At 40.5% G+C, this 15,695-nt stretch overlaps 1 protein-coding gene across 3 annotated transcripts in view; it reads left to right on the top strand.

Moving 5' to 3' along the window:
* BICRAL (BICRA like chromatin remodeling complex associated protein) overlaps window positions 1–7,376 on the top strand; it is a 58,398-nt gene extending 51,022 nt beyond the window's left edge. For all 3 annotated transcript variants that reach the window (XM_077282356.1, XM_077282357.1, XM_077282355.1), the window contains exons 9-13: window positions 66–115; window positions 217–362; window positions 1,009–1,103; window positions 1,403–1,505; window positions 2,226–7,376. In XM_077282356.1, the coding sequence (XP_077138471.1) occupies window positions 66–115; window positions 217–362; window positions 1,009–1,103; window positions 1,403–1,505; window positions 2,226–3,004 (1,173 nt within the window). In that variant the 3' untranslated portion in view covers window positions 3,005–7,376. The remainder of the gene's footprint in view (window positions 1–65; window positions 116–216; window positions 363–1,008; window positions 1,104–1,402; window positions 1,506–2,225) is intronic.
* Window positions 7,377–15,695: the final 8,319 nt, after the last annotated feature.

The following is a 15,695-nucleotide window of genomic DNA, read 5'->3' on the forward strand; positions in this document are numbered from 1 at the left end:
GTAGTTGAAACGTTAAACTGAAAACTCTTTTTGTAAAGATCGTTACTTGTATACTTTTTTGATAGGTTGATGGGTGTCCCGGTGTACTGAAGAGGCCAGCCTCAAAACAAGCTCTGTGAGTATTACAGCCTTTTATACAGTATTTTTATTGTGCTATAACATCTTGATTTTCATTTCTATTTCAAATTTTTCTTTCTTTTTTTTTTTGCTTTCTAGATTTCTTCAGCTTTTGCGTAAAGAGAACGAGCGATCCCTTCTGCCAGACAGAAGCAGATTCCAGTCTATTGATAATGCTTGTGAAAGACTCTTCCCATTCCATATATTTCAAGGATCGCTGCCAAGTGAGGAGGATTTACTCCAAGGTAGTTCACCACTATGTACTATACTGCACAGATAGATTATATATCTTTCCCCTCTCTGTGACTAGTGATTGAAGGGGGCTGGCTTTCTGGCTCAGTTCGATAGCTAAGCCAATTCCCTTTTCAGTCTCTGCATCAGCTAAGCAGCCTGCTGCGTTCAAGCCTTTTTGCTAATAATATGTCTGGACATAGGGGGATGTGAGCTCTTTCTGTGTCAGAATGAACTTCGAAGCGGATCAATTTGCATTTTTGGCACATTTCGCCTAGATTTAGACTAACACTGAAATTATTGGACTTATTGCAATTTGTGGCGCGATTGGGTTTTCATGCAGCTTCATGCGCTCATCTGCATAGCGGACAAGTGCAGGAGCTGCTTGCTATCTACATGCACTAATCTGGTCTATAAACTGGACCAGATTAGCACATGTTGCATTTTTTTCTCCACGCAGATCTGAAGTTTGTGCGGTAAATTACAATTGGTCCTTGTATGGTTCGTTGCACGCAAGGACAGCGCACAGACCGAAAATACACTTTTATGAACTTAGTAATAAACAAAATTTTATCTTGCTGGTCATCCCCCTTATAGTATACTTCTCATTTAGTTATATTTTGTCCTTTTTATTGACTACTTATTCTTTTTTAATTACAGTGGACAGTGAATTTGAGACTGCAGCCACACATCTTTTAAAGAAGACCCAGGCAATGCTCAACAAGTACCGAATGCTGCTATTAGATGATGCAATGGTGTGTAATGTACATATAACGCACAGATAAGTCATCAGTATGCATTTACCAATATATATATAGGTGTCACAAATCTGTCCAAGTTGGAGATGATGACAGAATCGAATATTCAAAGCATAGTCGGGGAAATAACTGGGTTCAGGTGAGGAAGTAAAGATGTGCAGCAAATGGAAAATCAGATAGTCCGATGGCCACAAAGGCATACAACAGCGCCATATACGAGGAAATGTCATATTCTGAATAATATTTGATGGGTGAGGTATTAATATATTGATCTGTTGTCTGCATTATCACTTTAGCGGACCACTCCTTCTGCAGAGATGGTAATGTTAGACAGAATGTTCAACCAAGAAGAAAGAGCCATGCTAACACGTGAAAAACGGATGGCGCTGGTCGATCCGGGTGAGTTTTTTTCTTACCACATTTTTCCTTTACAAAGCATAACTGACATAATAACAAGAAAAAGAAAGAATAAAACAACCACCATAAAAGGGAGAAGGGAGAAAGCTCTTTATTCTTTGTCAGCAATGCTTGGTGAAGGAGGTCTTAAAGTGTATATGTCATCTCAACATGCTCCTCTACGTAAGAGCTGCATGTCACACATACATTTTTGACTTCTAGTAGCCAAAACTATTTTGCTGTTTGGCTACCAGAAGCAATGAAAAAAATACACTGAACTCATAGTTTATGAGCTTCGTGTGTTCATGAGGAGATCTCTCCCCTCCGCTCAGTGTACGTATACAAAGCATCCAATTGGTCAATGCATAGAGAGATGGGAGTACTTTTGAGCACTCTGTATACGGCGATCAGGACGTCACAGATGGTAATAACCCATTTCTGCCTTCTTCACGGGGAGTCTGGCTGTGTCTGACAGCTGACTCCACAGCTGCATCATCCCTGCATTCACATTTTAGAATGTCAGTGCGGAGCAAAGTGTGGACCGTCTGGATGTTTAAAGTTTACAGGTGGTCTATAACTGGTTAAAAAGGTTTTTTTTTAAAGAGGACCTGCAGACATATCATATTGATGACCCAGCCTCAGGGTAGGTCATCCATATCAGATAGGCAGCAGTGTGACACTCAGCCCCCCCACCTCCATCTGACAATTGTGCTTTTTTCACAGATGGTTACTTGTCAGAGTTTTGCTGCATTGATACATTTCAAGAAAGTTCTTCTGATGAGAAGGTTCCCAGCAGTCAGGATATCGATGCCGAAGCAGACCCTACCTTATCAGATGCTTGTTCACCGGTTGATGATTTTAAGGACAAGACAATTGTGGGTAAAGTACACGACTCCCCATTATCAGTGCCTAAGAACAATTCAGCATCCCATAAACCCAATGACCCTTCCGAGGATAAAGACAGCCTTAATACAGATAGTAAGTTGAAGAATACAAGTCTTTTACCACAAAAGCAACTTTTCGTAAGCCTTTATAAACTGAAACGCAAGTACACTGAATGTTCTTCAGATCCCGATGCTTCGTGTAAAGCGTCTAAGAATCCCGATCCTGTTGCCGATGCTCCGATGACCATTCCTATTTCTGGTACAGATATGGAGATAGGCGATGTAGAGCATTTCCATGGTAAGGCGGCGGGACCTTCTCAAGATGCTGCATGCAAGCCAGGAGATCCTGCAGTAAGTCCCGGAAAACCTTGTAAAACTTCAACTCCCAGTGACATGGTAAAAGCGACTGTAAGAAATGTCCTGGAACTTAAACTAAGTGCAAAACACTTCAAAAGTGACAATTCCAGCAGCAATTCAGCAGAATTACAATTTGTAAAACCATCAGCTCCGGCATTGGAGGAAAACTGCACGGACAAACCCATTTCTGATGCCAGAGAAGGTGCTCCAGAAACGGATTCGGTTTTAGAAGCCGCTGTAAATAGTATATTAGAGTGCTAAAGGACAACGTTCACATTTTGTCTGTGGGATGCATGCCACTAGTGAGCAATAGTGACTTTATTCACAAGCCAGATTGGCAACGGCACACAGCGGCTTGGAGGCAGCCATTACTGAATGAAAGCAAGCCTGTTTTAGACAATCAGAAAGGATCTACAAAAAGAAGGTCTCATTAGTAATACAAGGGTTTTAAAATATATTTGTTCTTTTTTTTTGCTCCACATTTTCATTAAAGATGCAATCTCCATTGCAAATCTGAAGCAGACTTCTTTCTTCAGTGTTAGATGAGCGAGGTAAAGCACTGCCACCTATAATAGAAAGAGACATAATAAGTACAGAAAATATTAATATTAAGGCGTCCAAATTTTAATCTGGGATCACGTGGGTTATTTTGGTACTTTATATATGCACATTGTTCGGATATTTAATATTTTGTTCCATAATGGCCAACAATTTGTTTTGTTTTGCCCCCAGCATTTTTACATACACCCAACGTTTCAGAAAAGTTGTCTTGTATGCTGCACATTCCTCCTATGTTGTGAGATCTTTTTTTTTCATGTTTCAATACCCATAGGCATAGCTGCTGTAGATCTCCATGTTCCTCCTGTCTGATGATCAATGGCATTTATCTGATAAATATAGCAGTGGAAATCAGTTCTCCATATATTAAGTAGATATTGAGCTTGTGGGAGGATTGTGTCTATACATAGATGGCAATTGGAGCAAGCAGAGCTGCAGTAAAAAGCATGGGGGAAACAGAGAGCTGCAACCATAGCCTCTGATGAGTCATAAAGTGGATTTCAGTCCATTACCTTTGTGATCTCTTAAAACAGCACAAGTAAACTGAGTAGTTGACATTGAAAAAAAAAATACTGCAGGTAAGCAATACACAGAAGGATGTAATTTGCATAAAACAGAACAATAGGATAAATATGTCATTTTTTTTTACCTGATGTAAATGCCACTGTTCTCCTGAATCTGGCGATGTTTTTCTTTTGTTTCTGCACCTCTCCATCCCTGAGATATGGCCCCTTGTTTCCTGTATGTAAATTTAGTCTTGTTAGCATAGTGGGCGTGGTCCTCAATTTTTCTCTGGGCATCTTCATGATACCACACCCCCTTAGCTTAAAAGACTAGCTTTACATACAGAGACTAGGGGGCCATATATCTGGAACGGAAAGGCTCAGGAACAAAAGAAAACCATCGCCGGATTCAGGAGAACAGCGGTATTTACACCAGGTGAAAAAAAAATGACGTTTTTGGCACGTGACAGGTCCTTTTTAATATTAGAGCTACACATTTTTTTTTCTTTTGTACATGATGCCAAATATGATTTGAGAGATTGCACCTTTTCTGAAATGTCCTATAAGTGTCCTCAACTTCAGACGTGAGACGGTTTTGCAGTCAGAGACTCTTTGTACCATCCAACATTATATATGTGTAATGCTCCGTGCACGTCATCTATCAGCAATGTTCTGTACATGTTAAAGTTCAGGATGGTTTCTTGTGTGTGCGAATCACCTCTGTCGTAAGCATCGATACATCAATACATCGGTCATATCCATCTTACTAAGAGAAAGTGCCGCTAATTGTTACAGTCATTTCTATGCCAGGACTATACATTACTAATTTATAGCAGAGCCTGAGGTTATGGGGCTGTAGATGGCCAGACATATAAAGATAACAGTTCAGATAAATGATTGTTAGCACTAATTGTTATGGCTAGGGTCCTTCACTTGTAAGATCAGTTGTGTATCTCCTTACCCAAACCTGCAACGGGCAGGCAGGACGTCCCCTGTTGCTTCATTTTAAGCTAATATTGTTATGATGGCAGATACAAAAATGAGCTCAATGTACATAGGTGACGAAGAATGGGATAGCTTGGGCAGGACTTTGCCTTTTAATAGTCCCCATCGCATTTACAGGGGTTTCCCCCTATCATATAAGCCCCAGATTAACGACTTAATTGGCTGTAAAAGTTAAAGGCTCCAATCAAAACCCTTGATAGGGTCATTCCAAGTCTTTCCCTTCCATTTCAGGAGGTTTGAGACCCTACTAACATGTCGCTTGTCATCAGCCTCTCGTAAGGTATCTGCAAGTACTGTGCACCTGTCCTATTCTTCTTATTAGGTTAAACGGATAATACCTGTCAGATGTGCACGAAACCTGGCAAGCGGGTTATGGGTGCCTTGTTGCACCTTTAATCTCCATTTTCTGAAGTGAAAAGCTCTGGAACCCCCCCCAGTATCCAATATGCTCGTAATGTCCGGTCAGTGGGGTGACCCCCTTCTAAGTGCTAAAAAAGCAATATGCCTCTTTTTTCCTTGCCTGCTTCTCCAGTCATATTTGGAAGTTCCCCTGTTTAGCCCATCATGGACTGGCTGGAAAAAGCAAAGTCTCTCTTTGCTGCAAATTCCCTTTAGTAATTAGTGAGGGGTGTAGAGGTTGTACCCCAACGCTTGGAAAGTGATGACATATACTAGCGATATCCATGTTTGAGAAAACTGAGAAAAAGTTTCTGACATCAGATAGCGGTCAGGCTGCCGCAGGTCCTTGCGTGTTGACCCCACACATAATGGACTTTGGAGGTCTTAGGTTGCAGCCAGACGGCCGTATAAATCGGAGTGCAGTGCCCTCTGGACTGGCCGGCGACCGAAGCGCGATGGCTTCATGCATTTCTATGCAGCTACCACGCTCAGGTCGGGAGAGCCACCGGACAGTCTGTGATTTATACGGCCGTCTGGCTGCACCCTCAGGCACATTTCCATGTACGGATACTGGTGACGTTACTAACTATTCACCTATGACTTCACTCTTTGTATGATATCGCATCTAAATGTCACAAATGTGGTAGTCTGGAAAAGCATGGCTGCGTACATTTGGATGTTCTGTATGAATTAACACCGTGTTTTTTATGAATCTGCTGTTTCCTAAGTTTCATCAACTTGTGCATGAAAAGTGCCCCTGTCTGAACACGGTTATTGCACCCATTAAGGATAAGTTGGTGCATGCAGTTTTACCAAATTCCATTTAAAACTGTAAAAACTATTGGTGCAATAATTGGGTGATTTTTTTTTTTTAGTAAAAAGCTTATAATAGACCCCAAAAATAAATACAGACCCCAAAGTAGACACAAACTATCAGTTAATGTGTACAAAATAATACAGTTACATTGAGGGACTGGGCTAAGATTGAGATTTTATTACCTTTCCACAGCATCCTGTGTGTGGCTCCGATATTCACATCATGTGCACCTATAGAAGTCTACGGCTGAGTGTAAAACATTGGACTGCATTCGGATGTCATCCAAGTGCAGTTCGAGTACCGCTGACCGAGAGAATGGAGAAGATGGAGAAATTATGTTCTCCGTCTTCTTCGCACCTGTGGTACAGTTGCAAGAAAATTGGATCACAGTAAATTGACACTTGGCTCAAACTTTGATGAGAGTTTGATCCAAATGTCATTACCATAATCGATTGGAACAGAGAATAGTCGCTTGTGTGAGTGCACCCTAAGAGCAGAGTTCCTAAAGTGCAGCCGTGTATTGAATAGACAGCGATTGGCAAGAGCTGTACTCTGCTTTCGCCGTCAGTCCCATAGGCAACAATCAAGACTACATAGAGTGGGACTGACTAATTGGCCCATTAGGTAGGTTGTGGATGCCTTGCTGATGTCCCATTACTTTATGATTGGCGGGAGAACAACCTCATGGCCTAACATCAACCCTAAAACCGTAAAGGGACAAGGCACTGATTTACGCTGCTGTCCATTCAACCTTAGGATTAGTGGGCGTCCCAGACGTCAGACTCCCACCAATAATAAAAACATATACTTACTAAAGGCAGTCACTGTATGAGAAGGGAATGCCCCATAACAATCTTTTTGTTTTTATTCTAACTTGCCTATACGTCATAGAGAATCAAAGCAAACAATCATACAAGTGCAAATTTCCCTACACATGTAACACGTTTAGTATAGTATTTGTATTGTATGTTGATCTGCAGCTGGTTAGTGTAATTTATTTTTGCCTAAGTCAATGTAGTTTGCATAGACAAATGTATAAGAAAAACAATAGAGTCAGTAATCTTAAAAGTCACATCTGCGATAGCATATAAAAAAATATTTTAACTCAAGAATATAAATGTGAAGAATACACCCAAGAGATAAAAACCCACTGTGTTATGTCTAGGGTAAGACCTTGGTGGTCAGTGCATGAATCTATGGTGTTTGAACTTTATCATCAGCCATTTAAAGGGTTATTCCCAAACTCAAAATGTGGTCTTATAATAATGTACTCATATATTTATTAATTTGTTTCAATGTAGCCTATTTTTAAATTGATCCCATTTTTCTAATATCACCCCTTTAAGAATGACCCCCCCCCCCCCAGCCTCTATTTACCTTCCTTTTGCAATTGGAACCATCCTGTATTTCCAGGGGCCTTGATCTATTCTGCACAGTGCAGTTTCTCTCAGCCAGCATAGCCATGCTGTGTCTAGAACAGATCTTTTAAGAGTAGTGACGTACTGCAGGATGGGCTGTATAAATAGGGGACAGAAAGGATAGCTCTATTGCGGGATGGGGCCCTGTATGGAGAGGGTATAATGCAGAATGGGCTGTATAAAGAGAGGACAGAAAGGATCGATCTATTGCAGGATGGTGCTCTGTATGGAGAGGGTATAATGCAGAATGGGCTGTATAAAGAGGGGACAGAAAGGATCGATCTATTGCAGGATGGTGCTCTGTATGGAGAGGGTATAATGCAGAATGGGCTGTATAAAGAGGGGACAGAAAGGATCGATCTATTGCAGGATGGTGCTTTGTATGGAGAGGATATAATGCTGAAGGGGGCTTTTTAGAGAGGCTGAGACTAATTGAGCTGTGTTTGTTGCCTGCTGCCGTGAGACCAGTGATGTGAAACTGCAAATGCTATCAATTGATGCACATAACAGAGCAGACAACAAACACAGCTCTGCATTGCCAATGCAGAGGATGGCAGGAGAATTGAGCTCTGCTAGAACCAGCTTATGATGAAAAACCACACTGCAGCTATATTGATGTCGATAACATAAGATAGAATCGGTCCGGCAAGGCAATGTACAGGAGCAGAGAGTGCCAGAAACATGCGGTAGAACACTCAGTGATGGGGCTAGTCCAGGAGCACACGGGAGGCGAGAGGGGGCTGCAGCACTGAAGAGAAGCAAGTGCTGCTGGCAAATGTAGTTTTAACAGATAAGCATAGGACTGCCCAGTCTTCTATGTGAAGCTGGACACACAGAGGGGCAGATAGAAAGGAAAAAGGCACAAAAGTACAAGAAGAAAATGTTATGTTGGCTTAGTGTGTCTACTAACAATACGTGTGCATTTACTGTGCTTTGTGAAAAATAATGCGATTGTGGGAATAACCCTTTAAGTACCTACCTTGTCTTGCTTTTAAGCATTAGTATCAGGTTTTTTTTTCTGGGGTGTTCCATTAATGTTACTCTTCATAACAGAACTTTAGACCACTCTTAAAACTCCTTCTTTTTATTTTATTTTTTATATATATCTCTAGGTCCAACATTACATTTTCTCTTTTTTCGGTAAGGGTCAGAGTTCCATTTTTCTCAAGCAGTGATTGATTATTCAGCTGAATTCTGGTTCTTTTCTTACTATTGATGCAAAGTTTTGGGTTCTAGCTGACTTTAAGAGGACTTGTCACTTGCCATAAATATGTATTTTTTTTTAAATCTGGCATAAGGGCTGTTCTCATGAATCTGGTGATGTTTTTTTTTTGGGTTCCTGAGCCTTTCCCTTCTTGAAATATGTCCCTCTTGATGATTTGTATAAATCTAGTCTTCTTAGTCAAGTGGGCATGGTCCTTATGAAGACTCCCACAGAGAATCTTGAGCACACCCACTTGGCAAAAGGGACAAGGGAAGAGGGTGCATATCTCAGGAAGGAGGAGTCACAGGAACAACTACAAAACATTGTCAGACTCCGGAGAGCAGCGGCATTTAGAGTAGGTAAAAAAAATTACATAGTAATGGCAAATTACAGATTTTCCTCAAGTTTTTAGTTTACTGGGTGGTATATTTACTTGTTATAAGGACCATTGTGCTGGGAGGAGGTAACATGTCTCCATCATTTTGACCTGGGAGGCAGCTGCCTGGCATTGAGCATAACTAGTAGGGACTTTACAAAACTTCCTGGCTCATGGTGGCGTGCCTAGGTAGTTTCTGTATAAGTGCTGCCTGCCTAGGAGCCAAAATGTTGATCTATCCTAAAAGAGGAGGATTTTTGAGGCTGCCCTGTATATACAAAGCAAATAAATCAAGTTTCTGCTCTCATAAGTTTCCTTTCAGAGTTTACTCGCATCATTTGCTGCCTTTTGACTATTGAGTAGAGGGTTATGTCTAGCGCAGAGCGGGGGTCGGTCAGAAAACAGTCTTTGTCGTGAAACCTACTTCCACGGTTTAGGTCTTTTCAGTCCTGCTGGATAATACTACAGAACATAGCGGATGTAGTTAGAGGAGTAACGGAGGCTCTGCAATAGGAATGTAAGTGTGAGAAACCATGTTGTTTACCAAGTGTAATGTGAAGATCTAAGATGTCTTTGTATGTTCACATTGACTTTTTTTCACTTTAATTTGTGCCAAGTTTACGGTTTGCATTACTCTGTAGCAACATTCCATGTTGAAGAGGAAATGTCAGCTTTAAATAGAAGCATTTGTAAAAAAAAAAAAATGTTTCCGGTGATAGAAAATTTGTCACAGATACTCGTGATTCTGGGTTAAAGTTGTTCATTACTTGGACAACTTCTTCTCATACCCCCACGCTTGGCCCCGATAAAATAAACGAAAGCTTATACTCCCTTCCGTTGCTGGAGCCGTTCCCGCGGTGTCGACACTCGCTCTCCCCGGGGCTTCCGGGCTGTTGTTGTGACACGTGACCCAAGCGTCCAATCAGCGCTGGCGTCACTGTCCCCGCCTCCTGTAGAATTGAACATGAAGAGGAAGTGAGAGAGTAGCGGCTGCCTGGACTTCCTCTTCATGTTCGATTTGTCCCAAAGGCGGAGACAGGGACGCCGCTGCTGATTGGGCGCCGGGGTCACATGTCGCAACAATCGCCAAAGAGCCCCGGGGGGAGACTGAGTGCCGACATCGCTGGAACGGCACCAGCACGGGAGGTGAGTATAGGTTTTTTATTTTATCGGGGCCAAACATTTAGATCAAGAAGAGGATGTCCAACTAGTGGTCAACCCCTATCAGTGTAAGGCTCAGGATTAGATGTTGGTCTCGTGATTAGTTTATGCTTGGGATGGTCTTTTTCACATCAGTAGGACTCATTGAGACGTCCGTGAAATACTAAGTACGAACTGTGATGTACGTGCTAGCTGGCGGTTCTCTCGAATTTAGCAGTCACATATATGCCTATGAGGCAGGAGAACCTCGGCCGGTCTGCCCATACTTGGACCGTGCTTCGCGGACATCTAAATTTGGGCTAAGATCTAAATTTAGCACATTTTCTAATGATCATCACACTACCACCCATTGGTTTGAGATCACTCATCTAGACACGCATAGGAAAAAATAAATATCATGAATAGTAAGTTTGCACCTAAATTACATACATAGAACTACAGCCCCAAAGTGGAGATCATATACCACAGATACATTGTGGTTTTACCTCCGGCCGTCTTCATAACTACAACTCCCAGCAGCTGCTTCCACAACACTTTAAAACTGACATTTCCTTGATTGATTTTAACTGGAGCGACAGTGAAACTTTTTGACATAGAAATCAAAGGCATAACATGTATCTCATGGACAGCGTTTTACCGAGTTTCATTTTACAGATACGCGTATGTTGTATAGAACGTCTCATGAATTGCTTTGTATACATTTTGTAAAAAAATATTTATAAAATGTTTTGTAAAAAAAAAAAAAAAAAAAAAGATAACAAATTGCAGTTTATTTTGTTATGTTGGGTAAATAGTGTTTAATGAAGCAACTTGTAAATATGTATCGTTACGTCCATGGTTAGAACTGTCTGGCTGTAAATGACACATTAAAATCATCGCTGCAATACAACCAAAGACTGCGGGAAAAAGGTCCAGATGTGACTGTGTTATTAATCAGCATAGTGGTGTCCTGTGTGTGTGACATCTGTCCATCTATCTCCTATCTGTCTGTCTTATTATCTATCATCTATCTATCTTCTATCTCCTATCTGTCTGTCTATCTATTATCTATCTATCTATCTATCTATCTATCTATCTATCTATCTCTCTCTCTATCTATCTATCTATCTATCTATTATCTATCTTCTATCTCCTATCTATCTATTATCTATCATCTATCTCTTATCTCTGTCTATTATCTATCATCTATCTATCTATCTATCATCTATCTATTATCTATCTACACTCTATTATCTATCATCTATCTATCAATCTATTATCTATCAATCTATCATCTATCAATCTATTATCTATCTATCAATCAATCTATTATCTATCATCTATCTATCTATATATTATCTATCATCTATTATCTCTATTTATCTATCATCTATCTATATATCTATCATCTATTATCTATCTATCTACACTCTATTATCTATCATCTATCTATCGTCTATCTATCTATCAATCTATTATCTATCTATTATCTATCTATCTATCTATCTATCTATCTATCTATCTATCTACTATCATCTATCAATCTATTATCTATCTATCATCTATCTATCTATATATTATCTATCATCTATTATCTATCTATCATCTATCTATCTATATATTATCTATCATCTATTATCTATCTATCTACACTCTATTATCTATCATCTATCTATTAACTATCTATCTATCTATCTATCATCTTTCTATTATCTATCTATCAATCTATTAGCTATCTATCTTAACAAGGTCTGATTTTAGTCCTCAGTCTCATCCACCTGGCAGTATTCTGCTCAGTATTGTAAGCCACAAAGTAAAGGTACAGTGGGGCAAAAAAGTATTTAGTCAGTCAGCAATAGTGCAAGTTCCACCACTTAAAAAGATGAGAGGCGTCTGTAATTTACATCATAGGTAGACCTCAACTATGGGAGACAAACTGAGACAAAAAAAATCCAGAAAATTACATTGTCTGTTTTTTTATCATTTTATTTGCATTTTATGGTGGAAAATAAGTATTTGGTCAGAAACAAAATTTCATCTCAATACTTTGTAATATAGCCTTTGTTGGCAATGACAGAGGTCAAACGTTTTCTGTAAGTCTTCACAAGGTTGCCACACACTGTTGTTGGTATTTTGGCCCATTCCTCCATGCAGATCTCCTCTAGAGCAGTAATGTTTTTGGCTTTTCGCTTGGCAACACAGACTTTCAACTCCCTCCAAAGGTTTTCTATAGGGTTGAGATCTGGAGACTGGCTAGGCCACTCCAGGACCTTGAAATGCTTCTTACAAAGCCACTCCTTCATTGCCCTGGTGGTGTTCTTTGGATCATTGTCATGTTGAAAGACCCAGCCACGTTTCAACTTCAATGCCCTTGCTGATGGAAGGAGGTTTGCACTCAAAATCTCACTATACATGGCCCCATTCATTCTTTCAGGTACCCGGATCAGTCCTCCTGGCCCCTTTGCAGAGAAACAGCCCCAAAGCATGATGTTTCCACCACCATGCTTTACAGTAGGTATAGTGTTTGATGGATGCAACTCAGTATTCTTTTTCCTCCAAACACGACAAGTTGTGTTTCTACCAAACAGTTCCAGTTTGGTTTCATCAGACCATAGGACATTCTCCCAAAACTCCTCTGGATCATCCAAATGCTCTCTAGCAAACTTCAGACGGGCCCGGACATGTACTGGCTTAAACAGTGGGACACGTCTGGCACTGCAGGATCTGAGTCCATGGTGGCGTAGTGTGTTACTTATGGTAGGCCTTGTTACATTGGTCCCAGCTCTCTGCAGTTTATTCACTAGGTCCCCCCGCGTGGTTCTGGGATTTTTGCTCACCGTTCTTGTGATCATTCTGACCCCACGGGGTGGGATTTTGCATGGAGCCCCAGATCGAGGGAGATTATCAGTGGTCTTGTATGTCTTCCATTTTCTAATTATTGCTCCCACTGTTGATTTCTTCACTCCAAGCTGGTTGGCTATTGCAGATTCAGTCTTCCCAGCCTGGTGCAGGGCTACAATTTTGTTTCTGGTGTCCTTTGACAGCTCTTTGGTCTTCACCATAGTGGAGTTTGGAGTCAGACTGTAATGGGATGATTCACACTTCCTTTTTTACGTTCAGCTTCTGGTTTTGGGTTCCAAATATTGTTGCAAAATACTGTTGGGTGAATGAGATCTTAAAGGATTATTGCCAAAATCACAAGTTATGTTCTATCGAAAGGATGCCAGATAACTAAATGATTGTTGGGGTGTTTTGATACCCAGTGTTACTTGAATCCCATCTTTGACATGGACCTCTGCTCTTTTCATATTGCGTACCCCAGGTAAATTCAAGACTGGGCTTTCAGAACTCGGTTCCCAGGATTGATGTGGTTCCCAACAGTTGGACCTTCAACGTTACTTAAATGTATTATTATTTTGCTTTGCTTATATAGCGCCATCATATTCCGCAGGGCTTTACAGACATTATCATCACTGTCCTCATTGGACAGTCTAAGTTCCCTATCAGTATGTCTTTGGAATGTGGGAGGAAATCGGAGAACCCGAAGGAAACCCACGCAAATACGGGGAGAATGTACAAATTCCTTGCAGATGTTGTCCTTGGTGGGATTTGAACACAAGACTACAAAGCAACAGTGCTAACCACTGAGCCACTGTGCTGCCCATAAATTCTCCTTTATCATACAGTATGGATAGTAGATAAATTGATTTTGGGAATGACTCTTTAGGGGGCCCATTCTTGTTAGCTGTACGATACGATACACTTTATTGATCCCGGGGGGAAATTAAAGTCGTCTAAATGTGATTTAGGTTGAACAAACAAGCATGTATACAGGGAGGCTGGAGGGTATAGCTGTTACGTGAACAGTATGTCTATGGAAAGCTTTACTGCAAAATTTATAGCATAAAATACATAGGTGCACCTCTCCCAAAAATGATAGACATAACAGACTGAATAATTCCATGCAGCGTCCATATATCAGAGCTATACAGTTGGCCTGTTACGCATGATCCTAGTACCCATCTTATTTATGAATCTTTCTTCCACAAAAGTCAGTAAGTTATGATATATTCAAGCAAGCAGCCTTGAGATGGGGACATTTTTAAGCTACTCCTTACACCAGATGGACCTCCTCAATAAAATTAGTATCTCTATAGAGCTTCTACTAACTGAGGACATGGACATTAAAGGAGTATTCCCATCTTCAAGATCCTATCCCAATATGTAGTAGGTGTAATAATAATAATATTATTAGCAGATTTTTCTAATTGGAAATATAGTATAGTTTTTCTGATTCGCTGTGCTGTTTACCCCACTTGCAGGGCATTGCAGTAGTTTAGGCATCCATGGTTACGACCACTCATATGGTGACAGTTAGTTGTTAGTGGTCGTAACCATGGATATCTAAGCTGCAACAATGCCTGGATATGTAGTAAGTGACATAGCGAATCAGAAGAACTATACTACATTTCTAATTGGAGGTATTTGCTAATATTACTATTATTATACCTACTAGATATAGGGATAGGATCTTGAAGATGGGCGTACCCTTTTAAAGAAATTCTACTAAATTCTACTGTTGTAGGTACATTATCTGCATCTATGTATGTGATGTGTAGACATAATATCCCGCATGTCACAAACACGTGCCTGAAAATGCCAAGTAGTAACTGCAATCATTCAGTAGAGGTCTTCATCATTTGGCAGTACTGAGCATGCTCAGATAAGGTGATATCCGAGCACTCCTGTGTCCTAATCAAGTATTTTTGGCATGGTCAAAAAAAAGTGCTTGAGTCCTCGTAGCTGCATGACCGCCGCAATATATGCAGGGAATACCTGGTTGTTAGACAATCCCTGCATGTGTTGTGGCTGACGAAAAGCCACGAGACATGCAGCCGCAGCGACTCGCACATTTTAGTTTAATCAGATTTTATTGGTTATACAGAACAAAACATAACATAAAAACCAAATTTTAAATTTGGGTCACGCAGGGCCTAATTGCATACAATAACCAAAGAATTATAATACCGCTCTTGTATATCCAAGTTGATCACAGATGCCGTTAAGATAATCCTTCTAAATTATTTCTAAACAACTCTTTTTCGGTGATTACTTTGTATCTCCCTTCATACTGCACCCACACGCACAAATGGTACACCATTTGAAAGGTAAACTTGCCCCCTTCAGCAAGAGAATAGCCAAACAAACCACACATCGACGATGTGATCACAAAATACAGTTTAAACATTAATTTTCATAAACATGCAGTAAGGAAAAAGTACCTGCAGGTGGCACCACACTACCCCAAAGCACAAACAAATCCTAACATTTGCCTTGGGGGCTTTCCAGCTTGCTGATCTCCTTGCCCAGCCGATTTCAGGCACATTGGAGCATTGCACACTTCACTGCAGGTGAGTCACATATGCAAACACATTTGTAAACATGCACTGCTTTTTTAGTGATTACTTTGCCCCACACACACAAATTGTGAGTCACATATGCAAACACACTTGTAAACATGCACTGCTTTTT

This window comes from Ranitomeya variabilis, chromosome 2 (assembly GCF_051348905.1).
Source record: "Ranitomeya variabilis isolate aRanVar5 chromosome 2, aRanVar5.hap1, whole genome shotgun sequence".
Lineage (NCBI taxonomy): Eukaryota > Metazoa > Chordata > Amphibia > Anura > Dendrobatidae > Ranitomeya > Ranitomeya variabilis.